Below are 25,758 nucleotides of genomic sequence, written 5' to 3' on the forward strand. Positions count from 1 at the left end.
CTACACTAAATTGGTGTTTCTGCCTGGTTACAAACCAAACATGCTACAGCAGTACAAAAGGAGTCCCTGCTCTGTTACAATTGTTCTTACTTACGTCAGCCAGCTGAGGACCTGTCATTCAGCCAGGGAATTTTCTCTAAAAAGGCCAAATGTGATGCTTTTGGGCTGGCTGAGCTGCTTCTTGGGAATAAGGCTCTGAAAGAGTAGCTACAGCCTTCAGGATAGCATAGAATCTGGTGACACTTTGATGCTCAAAACAGTGTGTTTTGCTCCAGGGCCATTTCTTACTGAAGCTTCAATTTGTGGCCCAAAGTCCCTGCTCAAAGAACCTGCTGTCCTAAAAGCCATGCCACATTAAGGTACTCCAAAACATGCATTTATCCCACGCTGAAACCAGAAGTACCTGGCCTAAACCCTGCTATTTAATTATCCAGTCATAGCCCATTAAGAGTTTAGATAAGGGGTTTGGAGCCATGGAGATGCCACTGAAAAGAAACAGCTTGCACTCTGCCTCCCCAGCTGAAGTGGTTTGGGAAGTGTCTGCTTCCAGTATGGAAAAACACAAGTAAGGTCCTAATCTTCTCATACAGCTCCAGCTAAACAAACTCCCACTACAACCAAATTTGACTTCTGATTTTTAAACTGCAAACCATAGTGTCCTGAAAAATCCACATCACCACATGCAGCCTTTGGACATCTTACACAACATGCCAGGACTTCATATACATTAAACAAAAATAACAGGCATTACTCAGATCATGAATGAAAAAAATATGAATAGAAATCACACTTTCGTATGAAAAAGGAGGTGAAACCATCATTTAATGGAAATTAGAATGTGTTAAGCCTATCATCAGAGTTAGCTCTAGATCCGTGAGGGGCACCAGTCATCACCACTAAGGCAGCTGCAATTGCTCGGGGGCAGGACTGAGATTCAAAACAGTCAAATGCACAATTCTGTTTTACAGCAGGTGCAATACATAATATGCACTAAATGAAGATACATTTTTGTCTGAAAGTGGAATGGAAAGCTCCTCCTGGGTGCTGTGGAAAGAGACAAGGAATAAATCCATATTGATTTCAGTGCAGCTTATTTTAAAACACTGAGAAATGATGCCACTTGTTTTACTTGCTGTAATAGCACTTCAAGGAACATAAGTCACACTAAAACTGTCTTGCTCAGGATTAGTTTTCTTTCATGGAAGAAATACCCTGTGCAGCGCCAGACAGCCCTGATGGTGTTATGCCAGTGCTGCTAGAAGAATTAGCCCCATTACAATTGTCAGTTGTCTTCTGGAGAGCAGTATTTATAAACAGAGCTGTGCTGAGTGACAGCTCCTTCCCCTGGCTCGATGCAGTCCAAACCTCAGCCTTCCAAATACCTTCCTGACTGGATTTAAAGATGCTGAGGATGCTTGTGCCCTCCCCACATTTAATAACTGAATGCCTGCGGTTTTGAGGATATGATGAACAGTAAAAGATTTAAATGATGAGTTTCCACCTTCTTAAATGAAAGATAATCCTTTGAAGCAGTAGCTCAAACCACTGCAGGTGATCAGAGGAAGTGCAGCACAGGGAAAGGGTGACCAGGAACAGGAAGGGACAAACTCCAATCAAGCAGCCAGTCAAAGATACCAACAGTTCTTCATCTCTTTTGCAGCCAAGCCTGCATTGTTGGGGTGGTTTTGTGGGCAAACACATTTGTACCTCTCGAGTTCTAGGAATTCTTGTACAGACTTCAGGGAGCTAAGGTTCACCCCTGCATTTTTGTCTCAGTGGAAGTTTTTTTTATCAGCCCAAGTCTTTTGTGGCTCATAAAGCTTTCTGCAGTGATCAGAAGGCAATTCTTAATGTTTCAGAGAAACCAGAGGCAAAGAGGGTTTAAGAAATATCTCACACAAACTGAGCAGAAGAACCCAGTGCAGAACACAGATGATGTCATTCTCCTAATTGCTCCACTCTTTTTCTTTTTGAAGATAAGTAACTTAAATGATTCCTCTTAGAGTTGATTTATTTCTCAATTTTTGCCCTTTTGTTCCCAGCATATTATGATTCCTCATCTCAGAAGGGAATGAATTCTTCCTATTCTAGGAACATTTTTGAAGTTACAAATTTAAAATATGAAAGAACAAGAAAACCCTACTTCATTCTCTAAATCTAGAATCCTATCATAAAAAATTTCAATGCCTGCAACCAAATTATGGTACTTAGCAATTCTTTAAATCACTTCTTTTTCCATTTTCATCTATGGAGATAGCTGCTGCTTTTATTTCTCTATGTCTGTAGATGGAGGGGAAAAAATACTGATAATTTGCCTTAGGGAAAAAAGCCTATTTAGAATTCCAAATAAGTTTTGACATGGAACATCTTCACTTGAAAGAAGCAACTCAGTGCTTTACATTTCAGGAGAGCAGGCTATAAAAAAGCCAGTCAGTCTGAAAATCCAAGCATAAACCACCACCAAATGCATGAAGGATTTTCATACAGAAGGAAGGCCAGCTGTGTACAAAAATACATCTCTCTTACATTCTCACAGCTCTCAGTCTTCCTCCTGAACTGCAACTCTTTTTTTTCTAAATTCCAATGAACATCCAAGAAGCAAAACAGATAGGTACCTTTCAAAACAAACTAACTTCTATCACAAACTTTCACCCTTTTGTGCCACTGCATAAAAATGGGAGGTTCACAACCACACAGCAGTAATGGTATGAGACAGCAACAAAATCTGGCTCCTGTTTTATTTAGGAGCACCTTATGACATACCATACATTGGACTGCTAGAACTCTGTCTTCAACATCACTTTTGAGAAGAGTGCTTTCATTAATTATTAACCAGCACTTAGTTAACCACTGAGTCTGGGAGCAGATACAAAAATTTCCCTCTCTCCTTCTTGGCTATTTACAGTCCCACCCATTCCCACTCGAATATCACACACAGATCCAGGACAGAACGTGCAAGAATATCAGATCTTGCAATCACTGTTCTGTGACTTCTCAGAAAAAGTCTTTTTATTTTATTTCAAGATCTAAACTGAATCATCAGCTTGCAGTCTGAAAGATGAAAGTGCATTAATGCCCCAAGACAACACTGTCATGTCTGTGTTATATGTATCACATATCATTTCCCTAAGATGTGATAGATAAGATGGGAGTGAAGCTCTGGACCCCTGCAGAGCACAAACTCTGTATCAGTGGACCTTTCCAAACCAGAATTGGATGGAAAGAGAACTCCATCCAGAACTGAAGCTGGAAATATAGTTAACTTTTACTTAACACACAGAGTATTACTTCCCACTAGCCATAAAAATTGAAAGAGATTAGTAATGGAGGCACAGAGAGTAGTGAGAAGCAGCTTCCTATGCTACACCAGTTAACTCACAGGGCCACATTCACTCTTTCATCAAAAGAATTAAAAGCTAATTCTGCTACAGCTGGATCTTGATGCATATTCTCTCCAAGCTACAAATGGTTACAGACTCTTCTGACAGAGAAAAGTGAGGATAACCCAGGAGCTCTCTGTTTAAGCACTAAAAACTTGGGAAGTTGTATTTGCTACAGCTGAGATGCTCCATTCTAACCAACAGGATGTGGGATACAGAGAAATGCCAGGACTTGACTGAAGAACCAAAAAATTATAGGGAAGAATGTTCCATTATAATGACCCAGTCTTCAGTCTCTCCACTTTTAGTTGTTTTCTTTCTGTTTTTATCCTTCAGACAGCTGTCCTCAGAAAGAAAAAAACAACTTCTCTACCTCTCAAATAACTCAAAGAGGCACTTGCAGCTGTTACAGACAGGTGACAAGCAGAATCCTTCAAGAAGTCTTGTCTAGATAAGACAGAGAAGGGATTTGCAAGACCACTTTCAGATAAGACACATGACCCTGGCCATCATTTGGAATAAAAAGTGTGTATTTCCTTATATTGTTTCAGTTTTGAGATAAAGTGTGTCTTTTATTTGTAGTCAATAGACTTGGGATAAAGCTCCTTTCTCCTCAAATCTTCTGTGCCTCTCACCTCTCTTTTGCTAAGAGTCAGGACAAAATTTTGTGGTCTGTTGCTTCCAGGACAAGCCCACCTTCTTGAAGAGAAGGCTTCCAAAAGTAAAAGGCTTCCAAAGACTCATAACCAAATTATCTGTAGGAACAGACACAAGAAAGCTTCAGCTGTGCTGCCAGCATGTGTGGGTAAGCAGAGCTGGGAACTGGACCTCTGTAAAGAGGCAGAAAGAACATGGCTTAATGCTACACTGGAGCACTTGGAAGCTTAGCCAGCACAAAGATCAGCTTTTGGCTCAGGGTATGGGAAAAGCCCAGAGGAAAACAAAGCATGAACATGTGCACCTAATGCAAATGAGAAAATGCAATAATTTGGGTGTTGAGGATGTGTTGTAAGAGGGCTGGAGGTGAGCCAGGTTGGCCTGGCACACAGAATACTGGCACAGAGCTCCGTGTATCCAAGCAAGCCAAGGTTTCTGAGCCTCAGCAAACCACGTAGCAGCTTCCTCACTCTGGAAGAAATTCAGCTTCCCCGAAGTCTTTGCAGAAGTGCACCCTGTTGCACAGTGTCAAATGAGCTCCATTCTTCAAAGTGTCAGAGGCTGCCCCCCTCAGCTGTGGCACAGAGAATCCCATCCCAGACCACGCTCTGGGCTTCCTCCTGTGCAGAGTGTCAGATTGTCCGGGATTGCTGCTCCCGGGAGCGCTGCTGGTGGCGGCTGCTGGAATGCCAGGAAGGACTTAGCAAGGAGCAGGGTGGGGGAGGCGCTGCTCCAACTGAGCAATGCAAGGCAAGCAGCAGGCGCTGGATCCCAACAAATATGGCTTCTGGGAGCCACAATCAGCAACTCCAGCTGGGCCATTTGCTTAGGCTGCCTGCCAAAAGGTTTATAAAAAGAACAGTAAAGAATGTGCCATGGCTTTAAATATGAATTTCAAACACAGTGCAGCCAATATCCACATTTGTTGAGGCTTCCATCCCATAGCTTTTCTCTAAGGCTCAGTCAGGAATGCAAGGAGTTTCTCCTGCTGATCTAATTTTATCCCCTCGCAGATATCCACCAGCACGAAGGAATGAAGTAGAGCCAGGGCAGTTTCTTAATTACTTCCAGCTCTCAGAGAGGGACCCAAAAGATAATAGTGAAGCAAAGATACTAAACCAGCCTATAATTTGTGTGTTGCTGTACACAGATCTTGTGATAATTTACTGATAGATGACCCCAGCCTTTTCTCCAGCCGGTGCCTGTCCTAATGCCATAGACATTTCCATGAGTTTCACTGCAACAGAGCACAGCAGCAAACAGGAATGGCTGCTACACAATAAGTGAAATATGCAGGTGGTTTCCCCATCAGACTCATGAACTGGTTCCTCAAATGCCAACAATGACTATTTAGCAAGATGTAACTTTCCATTACCTAGGAGGTTTTGCATATTCTATATCCATAGCACCTTAGCATGACTGGAGTTGGGTTTATTCAAGTTCACAGGAGAGCTGGCCCTGCCTGTACTGAACTTGTGCCAGCAACAAGGAGTGTCACCACCAAGGTTCAGCAACCTCCCAGGCCCCAAAAGGAATCAAATCATTAAGGAGTTTTTGTCCTCGATATGGCACGTAGAATGTCACGGCGAGTATCAGAAGTCATTTGTTCAAAGGTGAGGTGTATCACAGAGCATAAAACCCCCACAGTGCCAGCACAGCAAACAGGTCAAGTGTGCTAGCTGAAAGATTTATTTGATTCTTCAATAAGCACACATGTAAGCATCCCCTGCTGCTGCAAACACCTGGATGGGATGGGGTAGTGCAGCTAGAAATGAGTCAGAACAATCACAGGCTTCTGATCTAATTAACACAACAGGCTGCCTCCTCCTTGTGACCTCACATCTGTATGAGAGACTCAGAGATGAGTAAAAAATGTGGAGTCTGTTAGGTTTTTTTCTTCTTGGTTTGAACACCAACCTGGAATGGCAGTGTGTGCACAAGGTACACACCACCTCTGGTAATGCCACGATCACTAAAAATCAAAACACACACACACACACACACACACATGCAGAAACCCCTGACTAAACTGCACCACTGAAGTGAGAGTGTAAAATAGCCTGACAAATTCATGTGCCCCCCACCAGACAAGACTCCTCACCTGCCTTTTAAGAACTAGGAGTTGCAGCTAACAGGATCAGCTAACAGGATGGGCTTGTCATCAGAGGGATCAGAGCTCCACAGGGTCCTTCTTGCAGTGGGCAGGTCTCATGCTCAGCATTTGTCCGAGTGCTGCTCTTGGGAACTGGAGGTGGCCCTGCAAGGCACTGAACACCTGCACACATTTATGGCACAAAGTCTCCTTCAATCTCAAAATGTTGCTTCTTTACAGACGTGCTAGAAAAGGTCAAATTCAGGAAGTAACAGTTTAACAACAAGCAAGGAAACAGAGGGCCAAAAGATTCTCCTACCCAAAGGTCACCAAGATTCATCCTCTAGAGAAATGCAAAAGTATTCAAATTCCTCATGGGACATACTGTCATTCTAAGGCTTGTGGCAGTGCTCTTATAGAGAGCTCATGACCATGCTGTGAGGCAGCCAGCAAAAGGACTGTTTCAACACACAGAGAAAAGAATAAATAAATCAAGACAGCCTGAAAGTATTCTAAACTCAGTGTTTTATTGCTCTGTGATTATTAGTTACACTTTGACACATTGCACTTCGGAATAGATTAGCACCTACTACATAATTAAAAAACTTAGTATCTTCCAACTCATATAATTGGCACTACAGAGAAAACCCAGAGATCTGTCACTTTAACCCAAGATTAAAAGAGATAAAATGTTTACATCCTTTATTGTTGGCAGGTGAACTTTCATTGTGGAAGGCCCTTAAAAATAGTGAACAGAAACTAACAACCAAAACGCCCTCCAAAAATATATAAAAACAGTATCAGATAAATCACTCCCTTCTTTGCACCAGTCTTTTTGCTTTGGTACTTTTAGTATCCAAGTGCACAGTAGTTCCCTCATCTATTTCAAAGCAAAAAAAAAGTACCATGATCAAGACTACGCTGACTACTTTGGGTGACAAGAGGAGAGACTCCCACACACCGTTCTCAGCACCCACGCAAACAGCATTTTCATCAAAAGTGGCATTGTCTCAGGATTTAACACATCCCAAGGGGTTTATAAATAATAAATGTTGGGGGTTTTTAAAAAGGGAAGAATGATTTTGAATAAATAAATGACAGCTCTAAAGCTGCATTGGCTTTGGTGACCAGTTATCTGTATGCAGCATAAGTTATCTTCATAAGGCAAGTGATGAGATAGCATAAGTGAAGTCCCTGAGGATCAGCATCTCCGTGTTCAACTTGTTTGTTTCACAACGTGTGTAGACAGCCTGGAAAACAATCAGTCCCAAGGCATCTGCTTTTTAATCTCCCAGCACAGCTGCAGACCACACAATGAATTATTTCTGTACCTCTTCTGCAGGCAGGAATACATAAATAACACCTAACTCTTAGTAGGAGGTGGCAGGGAATTAGTTCTCCTAAACCTGGGCCAAGTGCTCCACCTTGTGTTAGTCCTCGGCACTCAGAGCGAAGCTCTCGATGCCTGCTCCGCAATTGCCGGTCCAGTGGCATAGCTCATGATTCCTTCTACCTGGGAGCAAGTGTTGTCCATGGTGCCATACGACTGCTGCTCCGTGGGGGCCAGCACCGTCCTTTCTGTAGGATGAGGACGCAAAACCTGGGGGACGTACATCTGAAATCACAAGTGAAGGGTTTTAGTGGTCTCTCAAAGCACAACGCTGGGATAACTCACCCAGGATAATATTTCCCTTTGTCACTCTTCTTTTCAACCTCCTTTTCCCATTCTTCATCTTAACACCTCAGGCCTTTTGCACCCTGCTGAAGGCTTCCTGGTGCAACACTCACCTGCACCTCTTGACTGTGGCAAAAGGCCTTTCCTTCTACCTCAGTCCTACATCCTTCTCAGTGGCATGGCAAACAACACCTGCTACACGTCACAGCTTTCAGAATCAAAGCAGTGGCCACTGACTGCATTTGGCAGCTGTCCAGATGTGAGGCTCTGTCTGGGGCAGGGCACAGAACACAGCACACAGAGCTGCTGGAAGCAATGTGTCTCAACTACTCCTAAAACGGCAGCCGAAGGTACTTCTGGGACACCACGTGGGAGCAGGCAAGGAGCCCAGCTGCAGAACTCTCTGGTCCCACATGCACATGGCAAATCCCACAGTCCATTCAGACTAATATGTCCTACACAAGCTCTTTGGTAAGCAGGGTGAGAAATTAAGTTTTTTCTAGGAAACATAAGGGAGTATTAGTAACTCTTAGCTTCTTACAGAAGATGTTGGGACTGTTGGTACATCTGTGTCTTTTCCTCTTTCACCTTGTGTGTCGTCTATCTGTAACCAGCAACAGGTGGGGAAAGAAAGAGAGAATATCAAACTGGTGAGTGAAAACCATACACACAGATCATAAGCACCCAAAACCTGCACAGACAGATCTCAGTGCAGTGCTGGTACTCTCTCCTACAATCCTTCTACACAATATCATAGAAAGGTTTGGCTTGGAAGGGGCCTTAAAGATCATCTAGTTCCAACCCTTTGCCATGGGCAGGGATGCCACCAGACCAGGTTGCTCCAAGCTCCATCCACCCTGGCCTTTCATACTTTCAGGGATGGGACATCCACAGCATCACTGGGCAACCTGTGCTAGTGTCTCAGCAACCTCACAGCAAAGAATTTCTTCCCATTACCTGATCTAAACCTACTGTCAGTTTAAAGCCATTCCCCCTTGCCCTGTCACTAAACACTCTTGTAAAAAGTCTCTCTCCACGTTTTTTTTTGTAGGCTCCCTTCAGGTGCTGGAAGGCTGCAATTAGGTCAGCCTGGAGCCTTCTCTTCTCCAGGCTGAACACCCCCACTGCTCTCAGCCTTCCCTCAGAGGTGCTCCATCCCTCTGATCATCTTGGTTGTCTTCTCTGGACTTGCTCCAACAGGTCCCTGTGCTTCCTGTGCTGGGACTCCAGAGCTGGATGCAGCACTGCAGGTGGGGTCTCAGTAGAGCAGAGCAGAGGGGGAGAATCCCCTCCCTCAACCTGCTGCCCATGCTGTTGCGGATGCAGCCCAAGATACTTTTTCCATACTGCTCTTTTCTCTCGAATTCACTGAGAGACTTTCCTGCAGACACTGAGAGACATTCCACTCTTCCAGGCAGCCTACCTGCACTACAGGCCCTCTTTAGCCATCTTACCAAGAACCTTTGTGAAGACACTGCCAGCAGGAAGGCATGGACAACCCCACAGGAACAGCTGGTGCTCTGCCAAGCACACAGGTAGGTGCTGAAAGGTCAGGTATCCATCACTTACCCTATAATTCAGTGGACTCAGGTACTTGAAACAGCCAAAACAAGTGTAAGCCAAGCAAATAACAATAGTGATGTTGACAACAAGCAAGGTAAACATCGTTGTAGGTGCTTTAAAACCTAGAAAAATATTCAGAGAATAAATATAAAAATGCATAGCAGAAAAAACCAACAGAACCAAAGCAAGCCTTTATTTATCTCCCTCTTTTTCAGAAGCCTCATGGATTTTTTATTTTTCCTTAGAGGAGTGGGCAGCCAACTTCCAGCCACAAACAGGAGAATGTCATCATACACAAACTTCTCCCACTTCTCCTAGAGGCCAAGAAATGTTGCTGTAATACTTAAATGATAGACAAGACTCAGAGTGATTCTCCTCCTCCCTCATTCATCTATTCTGCACCCCCTTCTTAAATACTTTCATTAATGATCTGTGAAATATAATATTAATTACATTGATTAATCATGATGGTGGTACCAAGCTGGATGGTTTGCAAACAGCTCAAAGGTATGAAGGGAGGAGAAGAATCAAAATGATCTTGGTAGATAAGACCACCCCACTTGCTTTAAAGGATCAAAACAAAAAAACCAACAGCAAGATAAAACCGTACGCAGAAAACAGCAAGTAAATACAATTTGGAAGGAAAAATGAAATGTAGATGTGAGGGATAGCAATAGCACTGCAGCATACAACTGCTGGAAAGCAGTCAATAGTGGGATGGTATCAAAGAACACAGGAAGAGAGGAAAATGAAAAAAAAAAGACAAGTCTCTGGCACCTATACAAAACAATTCAGTGCTACTGAGCCTTCAGCTGAGTAGCCTTGTCTATAATAAAATAGGGACAGAATTGGGAAGAATCCAAGGAAAAAGATCAAGAGAAGAAACAGTAAATATGAACTAGGCTGAAAGGTAAGTTTTAGTTCAGAGAGTGTGCAAATAAAATTATAGGAAAGGACATGGTTGCCTAGTATGGAAAAAGTATTAAAGATTACAGTGACTTCTTATTTTCCAGATCCACTAGGGGAATATTCTAAAGAAATTAATCTCATTTTGCAGTAAAGATGACATGAATAGGATAGCAGGAAAAAGTAAACATCACTACAAACCCTAGCTGTTTCCAAGCTTCTTCAGACAAAAGAGGCAACACCAACTCTCAGACATTTTTGTGGTAACCCCAGCATAAGCAGTGGCACAGAATAGACAAGTTTTACACTTTAACAGGTTATAGAAGCCCTGCACAGGTCTGCTCACAAGGGGAAAAACACCACACACACACAAAAAAAAAAAAAAAACCACCCAAAACCATGAAAAGCCCTACAAACACATCATTATTCAAACCAAAAAAAAAGGAAGTGAAAAAACCTCCCTATGGGTATTCTGGAATGTCCTTCAGAGGAGGTTGTTTTTGTAAGCACAGGTTACACAAGTATTTACCAGATGGTGAGGTGTGTCTACATCAAAGCCAATGTCTGGTGCAAACCACAAGGCAAACAGCAGAGATTAGGGAATGAAAAGTCTCCTACATCAGTTTTCCCCTGCACTGTGTCCTCAGAACTCCTGCCTGTCAACAGCTCTGGAGAACATGGGATTCAAGTGACTACCCCAGGAGATGGGGGTTGAACTGCAGATAGGACCTCGCTTCCTCTGTGGTGAGAGGCCCAGTGGTGCTGCAGGTGTAGGATGGATGGACAGATGGATGGCATAAGAGCTGAGGAAGAATACAGGCACTGAGAAGGAGAAAGATGACACCAGTACAGCCTATCACCTTCAGTATGCAGGCAGGTGGTATTTGATCCTGAGAATTGGGAGGGGTCTTTCCAGGCTTACACTAATATATAAGGAGTGAGAAACAAGAGTATTGTCACTGGACTCTGCACCCAGACTGAAACACCTGTATCAAGCCAACTATACAAGCCAGTGACCAAGCAGTCAAGCTTTACACCATAAACTGGTCTATTTTGCAGATAAGGAAGCAGAGCTCTCTTACCCTTCCTTCCTTCCTTCTTTTTGGCACTAGAAGGAGCAATGAAATCAATGGCAATGAAATCAAAGTATCAAATTCCTACCTCTCAGACTGCCCTGTGCACTGACAAACCACCAAACAACATCCTGTAAGCAGGGTCCTCTACAGTGCCCAAGCCAAAAACAGTAATCCAGCCTGTGTTTTCCATTATTAAGGTCCCTGACAAATAATGGTTTTACCATGCAGAACTAGAAAACATTATAATAGAAGATTTCATTTTTACTTCACCAGGATTTCCTTCCTAATAATTAAAGAGGTGGATCAGCTGTCGAGCCCTTGGAGGTGATTTTTCTAAAGCATGCTCTAGAAATTACCTGTTAATTTAGAGGACACAGATTTGTTGGTCTTCCTGGTTGCAAAAGCAGCTCTCAAAACAAGGGAAAAAACAAGCTCTCAAACATACATGTAATGCAGAACCTATTCAAATCCAAGGAAGCAATAGTTCCAAGTGCCTCTTACCTCCAAGGGAGCTTTCCCTACCCCTAAAGTTAGATGACAGCCTGCCAACAATACCTTTCTGACTACTGGTATGCTAAAAAGCACCATGCAAACATGATCATTTGCCATGAGGGCACAATGCTGTTAGGTATCAGGAGCTTCCCTCTAAAGAAGGAAAACTTGACTCTTCCACCATCACTGACACCCCCATTCCATGCCAAATGCTTCCTGCTGTATCATGGATAAAAACCCATAAGCTGTTTCCTACCTTTTCTGACATCAAAGGTGTTGGTACAGCACAGCCAATACTATCAATGCCAAGTATTTGCAAAACATAGAATGTCCCTATTTTAAAAATAAATTACACACAAAACCCATGATGTTTTAAACTACAGTGTGGGGAAGAGAGTCACCATCTCACTGCAGTCTTCCATGTAAAATTTGATGGATGATGTAGAACACATGAGGACTAGCATCAGCCAATATTTTAGCATTTTTCCTGAGTGATGGCAGCAGCCAATTCACCCAAGCAAATTAAACTTATGCCCAGGCCACACAAATGCAGGTAGTGAAGCCAGTGATCATCTTACTACGAAGAGCTAATTCTGAATAGATTTTTGCTTTATGTAATTTTTACTGTCTGTCACTTCACAGCCCAACTGGCCAATTCCAAGTATCCTGATTTAAGGAATACATGATGTCCTGTGAAATGAAGGAACATGGAGCCCCATGGTAACAGTTTAATAGATCAGCCATCTCCATCAAAGGCAAATCAAAGGCAAATCTTGTGTAGTTCAGTCCCACAGGCAACTACCATGACCTCCCCTTTAGGGAAGGAAAAAGAAACGTCTGCAAAGCTTGTGAAACTTCACATCTTATTCAGGGAAGCTGGCAAGAGAGCTGGGAGCAGCTTCTAGGTGGAAACAGGTAATACTTACCCAGCCGCACAAAGGAGTAAAAATAGAGCCAGAAAAGGCAGAGGATTGGAGCTGCCAGGGCCTGATTGACAGCTGCAAAGTGCATCTTCTTCTCCAGCTTGGCAGGGAGATAGGCGTAGTAGAGGTTGTGACGGTCCACCATGTGCTTCAGGAGGATGTAGATCAAACCTGGCAGGGAAAGCAGGAGAGCCAAGCAGAGGTTGTTGGAGGTTTGATAAAAAGCAGCAGCTCTGTGAGGAGATCTACACTACCCAAGTGAGGGGAAATGTAGACACCAGTGGTGGGTACAGCCCAAACATGAGGAGGGTACAGCTGCACGACAGCACCTGCTCCTAAGGCTGTTGCACCCCTCTCCACACACTTCTCTGTGGTGCCTCTTGTGCTCCCAGGGAGAGCCCAGGGCTCCTTCTGAGTGCTGGCACATGAGGCCAAGCCAGTAGGTAAAACTTCCTAACTCCCCTTCCACTGTGCTGGTAAGGAAGAATGGCCTGACAGTGGCTTAACCTCTCCCTCTTGGCTTTCACCAGATTCATGACTGGATTTCAAGTCAGCTATTCCTTATCCAAACAAACAGCCAGGAACTGCTGTGGCAGCTATGAATTGCAACAGCTCTGGGATGCAATGGCACATTCAGATTATTTACAACTGCATACAAAACAGAATGGAAGTAAATATCAATTACACTGTTACATAAAAATTGGCCACATTCTCCCAGTAATAAGATTGTTGATTGAACCAGTTCTGAACAGTATCTAATTTAGATAATTATCTTGTATCTAGCTCTGTAAAGTTTTGGATTAGAAAATGAAAATACCAACTATATAAAATTATTTAGTACTACTTATGTCTGATCTAAACCTCTCAACACCAGAGCCAGTACACTCAAATTTGAGAAATAAAATAAACATCTAATAGACATTAAATACACTTTCAACCTCTAAAGGCAATACAAGAGCTAAGGAATTCATCATCTTTTTTGGTGTTCTTCAACAAGAAGGGAAGGAAACTTGGATCCAAGTCCTAAGAATTATCAGCATTTGAACAGGAATAAGAATGCAGAGCTGGGCCTTCCAACCTTCCCACATGCCCCATCTCACTCCCACAGTGCTGACTGGAAAACTTACCAAAAGGGACAATGATGGGACACGTGATGCTATAGGCCATGATGACAGTGAACACACACAGCATCCAGGCATACATTGCTCCAAATTCATATTCAAATGCCTGTTGCTAGGAACAAAAACAAAACACCCAAAACTCTCAAGTCATCCATCAATGTGTCAGGAGTTAAGAATAGATTCACTAAAGCAACAATTCCTTATTATCTCCCCCTGAAAGATCAGTTATTTCCCTAAGAGGCAGAAATGATGTAATTAGATGAAATATTATGTGGTTTTATTATCTGGACATACAGAAAAGATGCTGCTTCTTTCATAGCCTTAAAGTAATTTCTCAGGGAATCTGCATCCACAAGAAGCAGCCCCTTAAAACCACAAGGCAGAAAATAATTGTGCCAGACTCAGAACCTTCACCTCACTGTGGCAGCTGTACACAGGCTTAAGTTCCCATTGTAACACCTGGAATTGCAAGCTATGGGGATGACACATCACCTGGAAGTCCACCTCTTAAAATGGAATATAGGCAAAAAATGCATATTTTGCTAGGTGTATGTTCAGATTAAAGCAAGTTGTTCACACCTGCTGGCTGACAGAAGAAACTAACTCTAGATCGTTTTGAATCAAAAAAACCCCTGAAGTTCAGACTACAAGATAAAATCATCAACTATTCTATAAAATCCAAATCATAAAACTCTGACTTAGAGCTATGAAGAGATTGATACCTGAAGCTCAGAGCTTGGGGTTTGATTTTTGACCATCTCTGACTTGAATAACTCCCTCCCTGTTATCTGTGCTGCAAATGAAGGGAACATGAACCTGTCGTGGACAAGCGAAACAAAGGCTAAAAAACCACCAATGTCAGGAGATGATAGTTAATGGTCTGAAGGATGGGTGCTCCCACTGTTTCTGACAAGGATCAATCACTGAGTTGCCTCCTGCTAAGGAGGGGCTCCAATACCTGTTTGATGTTTTTCCTCTCTGCTGTGGACTTGGCCATGATCATGCGTATGGTGTAAAGGATGAGGCCTGGCAGGCGCAGCAGCTCCATCCCATTGCCCACGAAAGCAGAGGCAATCACGTAGTTCACAAAGAAGGCTCCCTGGTCAGGCAGGAAGACACATCTGCCAGGAAAGACACCAGACACTGACTGGGAGGAAGATAAGCAAGCACAGGAGGTATACAATCTATCCCTATTGCCTTTGGAAATCTCTTACCATCAGGATTAGCACTATATACCTCAGGAAGTGGCCAGAAGAGTTGTGATAACCTTGTTGTAAAAGAATACTGCAGAGCTATAAAAGCAGCCAGTGTAGTATATAAGAGCCTGGCTGAGTTGCAGTTCAGATGAGGAATAAACTGTTCACAAAAAGATGCAGCAGCCTGATGGGTGGCTGACAGCAGACAAGAGCATCATCTGATGTCTGCAACAGCAACCTGCCACAAGATGAAATAAGACTGCAACAGAATAATCATCTCTCCTAACTTAGTAACTCCTAATTGTCCTCCTGTTACTAATTTTGAAACAGCATTTGGAAACCTATATCCTAACAATTGCATTCTCTTCTTTCCCTCCAGGCAGAGGCACAAGAGCTGAAAATAACCAATATCTCCAAATTTGCAATGCAATGTGTGTAAAAACACATTTTCCTTAAAATCAAGATGCACTGGATTACAGAGAGAGAACTGCAGCAGCTATTTGGTCTCACTGTAATCCTTGGGAAGATCCCCTGTCCATGATAGGCAACAATCCTCAGCCAGTTCCAATACCTTACCATCCTTTCTGTGAAGGAATTCTTCCTAATGTCCAACCTTATTGTCTTCTCCCCTTATTCAGCAGCTCAACATCATCCCAGAGTAGCAACCCAGAGCAAATTTTAATAAACACTAACCAAGTTCAGTAAAGAGTAAAAAAAAATTTAAGTCCTAAGTATTCCTTTACAAAGGAATAGCATAGAGGGAACATTATTTAGCTAATACTTACTCCAGCCTAACTGCAGAATCAGACGATTCTCTGTCAAACAGCCAGCGGAAAAAAAAATCAAGGCTGGAAGAAAGATGGTGAATGTAATTCAGTCTCCCACATCTTAGCACTGTCTAAAATAGCTTCTCTTTTCAAGTAGATTAAATCAAGATAGTTGAGAGAATTTAATCAAATAATCTGAACACTACTTTAACTCTGTCACAGGTACTGATAGCTAGAAATAAGACAAAAGGTACAAAATCAAACAGAACAGAAACATCTACTTCATATTAAAGTTTTAATGATTAATTTTTAGCAATTATTATACAGATAGGATAAATACATGCCACCCAGTTAGCCAAGGAAACAGTCAAATACTGTGGAAAGAAAAAGACAACTCCAGCTGTAGTATGGGAAACACTCAGGAAACTTGGTTCTCAGCTATGATTGTGACTATGGGCAACTTTTAATTAGCCATTGGTCTTAAATTTCTTTGTTAAAAGAAAAGTCAGGCTTTGGAAACTTTAAGGGTTCAGAGGACCCCCAAATGTAAGATGAGCATTGAAATCTAATGTGTAATGACAACATAATCACACACACTGGGGGGAGTGAGGGTACACTGACTGTACCTCACAACTAGAAAACACAAGTAAAGATGTCTCATCATATAAGTACTCAGAGCCATTACTTCATTTAACTATGATTCTTTACCTGGTCAGACCAAGGGAGGGCAGAATCAATACCATGAAGATCAAAAATATGTAGACTTTATGCATCATTATTCTGTTCTCTGCAGATCTACCAACATAAAAAGGCACTGAATAAGAAACTCATACAACAAGCTGCCACACATGAAGGATCTTGCCTGGACAATGCCAGCACCTGTCAGACTTCCCCTACCATATCACATTGCTACAAGATAAAAAACAAACATCTTTGAGATATTCACCAATATGGACCAAGCAGACTTTCAGTATCTTCTTGGGCAACAAAAACACTACTGAATGTAAATCCAGACTCTGCATGAGCATCACTACAGGTCTGTACCACAAGCACAGTGGTGTGCAACCACCACAGCCGGTCTCACCCAAAGACACTCAACCTTGCAACAGCTTGTAAACAAACAGCTCTTCAAGTGTCATGCCAGGAGGGATTAAGCAGTTCAGAAAAGGGCACCACTGCCAAGAAACCAGACACTCAGACAACCTCCTTGCCAAGTGTCAAGTCTTGGGGAACAACATGACACTACTAACACTATACCCCTACTGCAGCAGCAGGAACACGGATCTAGTGACACCCTGTTGTCAGAAAAGGGCAGCACTATGAACAATTCAGACTCTTAGAGGTGTAGGGCTTTAAAACCATAGGGGTTTTATTACAGGAACACTTGGGCATGGCAAGACCTATCAGTGTAACTGCACTGAGGCTTGAAATCAGACCTAGGATCTCTAGTGACTTCAGAAAGTTATTTTGACTGATTGAGAAGGGCTCAAAGTTCTTGTGTGTAGCACAACTACCAAAATAGAGTTGATGAAAAGCATACAACTGTGGCAAATAAAAGGTAGACTCTGGACATGTCTTAGAAAGCAATGGTACAAAAATTTGAAAGGAAAAAACCAAAATTGACCTTAGAATAGAAAAACAATCAAACAGAAAAATGGCTACAAGCTTTATTGACAAAGATCAAGTGAAGTTGAGGGAAGCTGGGATTGACTGTGCAGTACTGTGCATTTATCTGACTGTAGGCAAACAGGGCATCAAATCTGGTATTCCAAACCAAGCTGTGCTGAATTCTCCAAGTCAGCAGCACATCAGTGGGCTTGACATCTCTGGGGTGCACCAGTTCTATGTGAAAACCATGCATCAACACATCTGCTGGGCCTTTGGCCCCATAAGCCTGCTCAGATCACCACTAATATCCAACAGAGCTGAGTTGTGCACCACGAGTTACATCCAGACCATTTTGTCATGCCAAACAACAAAAAGATGGATGCCCTTTTTCATAAAGTGTCAGCCTGGAAGGGATCCAAACCCACATGGCCTATCCTCTCAGAGAGTGAGTTAATTATGGGATTAGAGGCACTTTCCATGCTCCTGTTGAAGCGACACCTCCTGAGCCTGCTCATACTTTTTTTTTTTTTTTTTTTTTTTTGATTAAACACAAAGAGGAGCAAAGTGGGAAGCAGGGGAAAGCATAAGCAAATCATGTGGTCAGATTACACTTGCTGTGTGGGTTACAAGTTACCTAAACCCTGAAATGTGGTTATAACACTAGAAAGAGACAAGAACAGGAAATTCCCTGCTACGAGAGGTCTGTGGATTTGACAGTTCTGTAAAAGATCTGCAATTTCCTTTATCTTAGTAATTCAGCTGATAAGGTAAAAAGAGGGGAAAAGGTTGCTTACTTTGTCCAGTGGGACTCCAGCAAAGTTGAATAATACACAATTGTTGGTAGCAAAGCTGAGAAGGACCAGAGCAAGAGTGTTGGGAAAAACTGACTGATGACAGGATTCTAGTGGGGGAGAAAATAAGTATTAAAACACTTTAATGCAGTTGTGGTGGAACAGAGATGGTAGTATTTTGCTTTTTGTAAATTATATCAGGATGAACTGGGAAAATTATATTCAGATAATCTTAAACTGAGTAATAAGTGCTTAGCACTGGCATGCAAGACACAAAACCAAAGTGAGATTGGGAATTAAATTCCATGAAAGTGCAGTCTCACAAGGAGTTTTTTTGTAGTTTGCACTAGCTTGGGGAAATATTTAAAAAGAGCAGCTTGCAAGTTGCTTTAGCTGCAGTCAAACTAGGAACAGATATATATGCCATCTTGCTTTGAACCCTATGAGCAAAATAAAAACATTTTACATCAGAGTTAAAAATCTGAATTTCCTCCCTTCTTATCACAAAAATCAAAATACAAGTTGGACTTGAAATTCCGTTTTTTGCAAAGATTTTTTGATTACACAATTTGGAATTATTTAAGTTTGGATTGCAAATTTTTACCACAAACAAATACATAAATATGTTATAATAATATAAAGCCTCAGATTAAATTACTTCAGACTATTGTCCAGGAACAAAAGAGAGCTAAAGACCTGATTCTGGACTTATGTTTTTAATCAGCAGCTACATAAAACAATCCTGAGAATTTCAACTGAAGGTGTATAGTAAGACAATGAAACTATCAATTCACCAAAACTTTGGTCTGATCCACAGCTATATCCAAACATATGGCAATACTTACATTAAGGTAGTGAATAGGTTTAGTGACATTGAACTTATCCATGGTTGAGATGATTATGGAAGGAGTAGTAAGAAAAAACAGCACAATAAAAAGAAGCAAATTAATGCAAGCCCATCTAAACCACCATTTCAGTCCATGCACTGAAAGATTTTTCCTGGAGAAAGAAGCAAAAATAAAAAGGATATTAAAACAAGCAGCAAGCATTTGCTGTTAAAAAAAGATATATACTATCTGTCAAGTGACAGGTGGCACTGCTTCTTCTAAACTGAGCTTTCAAAGTTATATAACAAAGCACTACACAAGTTCCAGTTGCTGATCCTTATTAGAAGTAAAGAGAACTGTGCAAGCTCTCTTGAATGATAACATAGATCGTGCTTGCAGAAGAACACATTTATTCTTTCATTACACAAACAATGTCTAATGTAGTTAAGGCTTGGGATGAAACATTCCATTGTTCAGTAAAACAGAAGTACTAAACAGAAATGAAACAAGGAGAGACAGAGACAGAAGACACAGAGAATTTCAGCAAGGAGAATACCTATCAGAGGCAGAATCTACCAAAAAACTGTGATGTGAAATGAAATTTCAAATTTACAAACACTGCACCCCTTCCTGCCATATTAAAACAGCAACCATAGATTTTAAACAAGTAAAGTTCCTAAATGTTATTTGAGATGCCTGTCAAAAGGACTGGAATGATTTGAACTCCAGCCAAAGCCAAATATTCAGAACAAACATAACAGGGATACAGAAGCTCAGTAATATCCCTAATTATGACAAGTCTTTTTGTGAACTTGGAAAATCCCTGTGGTTCCTCTTCTTCAAGGTGGGGGGAGGAGAAAAGAAAAAGAACAGAAAAACCCCCAAACAAATAAACCAACCCAAAATATCAAAACCCCCCATTTTTTTCTCTTAGAGATGTTTAGAAAAGTTTTGCAAGTGCTTCAGTGCACTGAGTCTCACAGACCATTTCCTCAGTCCAGTGCTTGAGGAAACGAAGCACACACACAGAAAAAGGCACATTAAATTATCCCTACCTGGAAAGCAGCTTGCAAGAGATTTTTAAAATTCATATCTCAAAATAAGACTGCTGCAAAAGGCACTAAGCTAAGAATCATGGGGTTTTGCCTCATGGTTAAAGATTCTGAACTTTGTTCCCAACTGCAGCATTGTAGTTCTAGAGAAAACCTCACAATTACCAGGAATCAATAGCACAGACACCTTAAAACTCATTTTCTATTAAAACCATTAAGAAAAAAAAGTGATTTTAAAAAAACCTACATACAGGTGAAATACAGTGATTTGTGCATGTTTGTTTTGCAGTTTTGGGTTGGGCAATGGAAATGTCACAACAAGTTTATTATTACAGAAGAAAGGATTATATTGACCCAAACCTAAGGGATTTGCAAAGCAAACAGAAAATGCTAAGATATTTTTTAGCCTATAAGCATGACAGATGATAGCACAGGAACAGTTTAATTCAAAAAGCATTTATCTGGGACATGTACTGAGTCAATAGAGATGTTAGAAGACAGACCAGAGTTTACAGAGTGAATCAAGTTACACTCATCACGTGGCAACTCAGAAAAATATATACATATTTTGAGGATACTCAGCACCAACACCAAGTTGCTTTCCTCAGATCTCAACAGTAGATATGCACACTGAGGGACAGACTTATACAGGATTAGGGTTTTCTTTAAATTTTAGGCAGGAAAAACTCTAGTCCATTACCCCAAGCAATGTCCACAGACCCCAAGGTTAAGAAGAACACCAGTAATGAAAATAAAGAGGCAGATCAGCCACATTCCAACACCACATAAAATTTTAGTTTAGGGTTAAAGAATAACACTCTCATCCCTGTTTCTCCTGTTCCCATTCTAAACCTACATTATCACCAATCAATGGATATAAGACAAATCTTACCAACAAATATTCTCAGGATAAGGAGCATATCTGACCTCCCAGCTGGATACACACAGCTCTCTGCTGTAGGATGATGGCTGGGGTTCTCCTTTACACTTAATGCTCTGACATTTGCAGGCATTGAAGTCCTTAAGGATGCTGTAAGGAAGAAGAGGAAGATTTTTCCAATTTTTCAACACCTGAAAATGCTGAATATGTATTGAGAAAGTCCGGGAATAGTGATAAAGGGTTGTTTTTTATTTTAATGACCCCCAATCAAGAGAGAACTTAAACAACAATGTCACATATTATGCACTAATGACCATTATACAAACAGTTGCTGCCACATGCTTGAGATGTTTTGTTGGAAATAAAAAGCAGTCTTGGTTTAAACTGTTTGCTGTTTCTACCAACATGAACAACAGCAATGAGTCATATTAAAAAAAAAAAAATCAAAGCCTGAGAGCATTGGAAAAAAATTAAAGACAGACAGTTTCCTAAACACATCTTTACATAATACATCTGTTTTCAAATCAAACTAGACTAATGAAATGAGACTGCAGACTAATCCCTTACTATCTAAACCAGCCAATTTTGCCTTGAGTACCAATTCTCAGAAGAATTTTTAGCATGCTGGTATTCTCACAATTCAAAATATTAGCCTCTTTCACCCACTCCTAAAATAATCACAGTGCTTAATTCTATCTTCTAATATTATGAGTTGACTGACACTCAAAATATTTAAAGAAAGTTTAAACATGCCCAGAATAAATACTTTCAAAGATCTCTCAAAGGACAGCAGGACGAGTAGAAGGGCGAGACACACATTCAGAGATTTTATTAGAGTAGCATAGAAACAATAGATATTATATTTAAATGGGGAGATTCTAAAATCTGTGAACATGCTTGTTTCTCAGTTGCATGTAAAGAAGACAGAGAACCACACACACAAACACTAAAGTGTCAAACATAACCCCCAGATCTTTTCCTTACCAGAATTCAAGCAGCGATGTCAGATTGCCAGCATCTTGCAGCAGCAAGTATTTAAGAAAGTTAATTATTCTTTGACAGTTTATTTCAAAAATACATACAGAGCAAGCTTCAGCCATCATTAGCAAGCTTCTACAACCATCTGAGCCCCCAGAACCTCAGTTCTTTCTCCCATCCTATTTCAGGGCTCTGTGGAGCAGAGCATCCTAAGGGCACCAAGTAACTTCCTAATTTGATGGGAGCCTCAGCTTCACACGTAATCTTGTCTAATTTTCCAGGGAATGGAGTCCACCACATTAATTCCAAGCTAAAAAACGAAAATGTTTTCAGGCCTTGATGATTCAACTGAGAGATGCCTGCAGTGCAGCTCAGAACACATGCTCAAGGACAGACTATCACATCAAAATTGTACACAGCACATCAGTAGCTAGAGACGGAACTTCAGTGCTTATTTCTTCTTTCGTTTTCACATCTCAAAATGTTATTTCATTACAAAATTACAAGAGGAGGCAGATTTCGTCACACAGTCACTACTCAGTTAAGGAGTAGCAAGCAAAACTTTCTCCAACACACCAAATTCTTGCAAGAAATTCTGCATCCTGGACTTCCTTGAAAAACAGCCTGGAAGACTCTCCCTCTGACATGACTTGAAGGCCAAAAGAATGCAGACAATTTAAGTGACAGAGGCTAAGAAGAATTTAAAAAGAGCATGATGTGTTATGCTGTGATACAAATATTATTCTGCTTCCCTTTACCCACCTTGTGTTAGCAAAAGATGGTCACAAAGTGCCAACAGAACATGAGAGGCTACACACATTTTCTCTACAAATGACTGAATAAAAGCACAGAACAACTTTGGATATTAGGTCTACACATTTATCTATAACAACAGGTAAGACATGCACAGAATATGTATCTATCACCTGTGGCAAGGTCCCTCACTGACTCTACACTGCTGAGATGACTTAACCAGCAGAGTAATTTACACTCACTCTGATAGCTTGGTAATTGGACCATTTGCACAGTAGAAAATGGAGATATCAATAACTCATATTCAAGAATCAATCAGTCTGGTCTCTTATTAACCTACACTGATGGACTGGATCCCACACAGAAGAGAAAGGCTCTTTATCCCATTAAATGTCCCAAGCCTTTTAGTCCCTTAGGTAATTTCTTCACTCAAAGCATAGAGGCTAAAATGCACACTTACAGGAAAACTCACCAGAAAGCAAAGCAGAGCAAATCCACAGAATGGTGAAAAAGAAGAAAGGAAGAACCAACATAAGCAAACAAGGGACAGAAAGAAGAGATCAGTTGTACTATTTTAGTAAAAAGAGAACAAACACGACAACAGACAAAACTTACTAGGTTGCCATGGATTTCTCTTGAAATGTTACAAAAGCCATTCCCAGCGGGTTACTATGAACAGCTTGTTCCTCTTTTGAATATTCTTCCTCAAGCTCATTTCTAACTTTGGTATAATAATCTACAGCATCCTCCTGTGGGGAAATTGATGACTGTTACACACAAGTACCAGATGGCCAGTATCTTCATCAACACACAGCTTACACAAACCATAGTCACCCTTCCTTATACTATTCCCACAAATTACAGATCAGGTCACAAGACAAACAGGAAGATTCTCTTTTACTTCAGTTTGTGCACTAAGATTACATTTCAAAAGTTTCAGGGAATTCCTCTTTACCACACAGTATGAGAACATGGCAGATGACCTATAGGCAATGAATGAATAAAGAATTTTCTGAAGGTCAGTGAAACATGACACAAAAACTATTTTCTGCTCCTCTAATAACCTACTTAGCCATAACTAAAAAAGAACACTATCTCTTACCCTTTCACATCCTCTCATTTCGCAGCAGCAGAATTGACCACATGGCTTAGGGTTGATTTGGACCCTCTTGCCATACTTCTGATGCAGGTGTTCATAGTAAATCAGGCTTTTTTCTGCCTGTTTTCTGCACAGGAAAATACATCCATAACATTTTGCAAGAAAACAGTATCAAATCAAGCTTTTAAAGATTATAATCCCTGAGAGAACAAGTTATGCCATGGACTGATAGCAAAGTAATCAGTCATCAAAGATATTTACACACACTATTTTGGTTAATCATATAAGTATAATTTATTTTCAAGTCTGGAATATCATTATACAGCCTGCACTTGCAGTGAGGTTACAGGAAAAAGAACACACTAATGCTATTCTTGAGAGCCCAGAAGACAACACTTGTCTCTCCTGTGATCAGCACCTCTCACCAAAGAAGCAGGGTTAACAGAGTTATTAATTCAGGAGTTCAGTTTTTCACATTGCACTGCCTGACTATAAATAACTAAGTACATACATGAATAGATAATCAGCAAGTCAAAACTTAACTTATGCATCACACAACATATCACACCTACAAGAGATGGGCTGAACCCCACAACTCCCATTAAAACACAGCTGAATCTAACTGAAGTCCAGACCAGAGCAGAATTCATCTTTAGTCCACACCAGGTTAGCACTGCTGGTACATGTTGATTAAGGACTAGCAAAACATTAATAAAATTATGCTAAACTCAGGTAGGTTACAAAAACAAGTACCTTTTTTTGAAAAGGTTAATCAGCTTGGCTACATCATAACACAGCTGGACCTCCAGCACTGTGCAGGTTGGGTAGGCATCCCTGAGAGGAAGCAGCACATGAGACCAATAAGAATGGAAAGCACAATGAAGAAACTGTTCCAGAGAGCAGCACTGATATCTAACTGACATCTCATCTCTCATTTAATTTCTGAATGAGGTATCAGAGAGCAGAGACTTCCACAGATAGTTGGGAAGTTACTTTAATATGAGATGTGCAGCTTTATTCCAAGTAAAAGTTGTGTGGGAGCATGAATGGAAAGTGTGGATAAACAGACACTTTCTTAAATTCTGATTTTAAGATCAGCTAACTAACTTTACTGAAATATAGTCTTTTCTCAATTCTGGCTAAGGAATAAAGTATACTTTTACAAGGTGGGTTCTATAATATGAATTTTAAACAATGCAAAATTAAAAAACATTATCTGCTTGGGCAGGTAAAACTACCAGGACAATTTTATATCTCCTATTCCTAAACAAAGATGGAAAGAAACTTTTTACAAGGGCATGTAGTGACAGGGTAAGGGGGAATGACTTCAATCTGAAAGAGAATAGATTTAGATTAGATATTAGAGGAAGTTCTTCACTGTGAGGGTGGTGAGGCGCTGGCACAGGTTGCCCAAAGAAGCTGTGGATGGCCCATCCCTGGAAGTGTTCAAGGCCAGGTTGGATGGGGGTCTGAGCAATCTGGTGTAGTGAAAGGTGTCCCTGCCCATGGCAGGGGGTTGGGACTGGATGATCTGTAAGGTCCCTTTCAACCCAAACCATTCTATGACTCTAATGTTATTGCTCAAGCACAAAACTTACGTGAAATGGTTTTGTATTGTCTCTTCACTCGCATTTTTTGGAAGACCAGTTATGAACAACGTGCACTTAACCTGGGAGAGAAAATGCAAGTCAAATTTGGATAAACCACATCACAAAAGAGAAAACAAGAATATAAGGAAGGCCAAGACACAACACAATTAGCTGTGTAGTGTGTGGGGGGGGGAAGGTAGGAAATTCTGATTTTGGTGGGAGCTGCATCTATTTAAGACAGCACTCTCTATACTGGTAATAGGTTATAGCAAAAATTTCACAAATCCCTCCCCAACCCCCTTCTCTCCATCCATTTTCACAATTCACTCAATA

At 41.1% G+C, this 25,758-nt stretch overlaps 1 protein-coding gene across 2 annotated transcripts in view; it reads right to left on the minus strand.

Moving 5' to 3' along the window:
* Positions 1–6,637: 6,637 nt before the first annotated feature.
* The window catches only part of TMEM63A (transmembrane protein 63A), a 31,620-nt gene continuing 12,499 nt past the window's right edge, over positions 6,638–25,758 (minus strand). For both annotated transcript variants that reach the window (XM_069009275.1, XM_069009276.1), the window contains exons 10-24: positions 25,435–25,505; positions 24,590–24,670; positions 23,840–23,963; positions 23,353–23,486; positions 21,019–21,156; positions 19,093–19,246; positions 18,251–18,357; positions 16,557–16,643; positions 15,867–15,929; positions 14,844–15,006; positions 13,892–13,997; positions 12,768–12,935; positions 9,374–9,489; positions 8,346–8,408; positions 6,638–7,744 (exon numbers count right to left, since the gene is read on the minus strand). In XM_069009275.1, coding sequence (XP_068865376.1) covers positions 7,574–7,744; positions 8,346–8,408; positions 9,374–9,489; positions 12,768–12,935; positions 13,892–13,997; positions 14,844–15,006; positions 15,867–15,929; positions 16,557–16,643; positions 18,251–18,357; positions 19,093–19,246; positions 21,019–21,156; positions 23,353–23,486; positions 23,840–23,963; positions 24,590–24,670; positions 25,435–25,505 — 1,746 coding nt within the window. In that variant the 3' untranslated portion in view covers positions 6,638–7,573. The remainder of the gene's footprint in view (positions 7,745–8,345; positions 8,409–9,373; positions 9,490–12,767; positions 12,936–13,891; positions 13,998–14,843; positions 15,007–15,866; positions 15,930–16,556; positions 16,644–18,250; positions 18,358–19,092; positions 19,247–21,018; positions 21,157–23,352; positions 23,487–23,839; positions 23,964–24,589; positions 24,671–25,434; positions 25,506–25,758) is intronic.

Source organism: Aphelocoma coerulescens, chromosome 3 (assembly GCF_041296385.1).
Source record: "Aphelocoma coerulescens isolate FSJ_1873_10779 chromosome 3, UR_Acoe_1.0, whole genome shotgun sequence".
Lineage (NCBI taxonomy): Eukaryota > Metazoa > Chordata > Aves > Passeriformes > Corvidae > Aphelocoma > Aphelocoma coerulescens.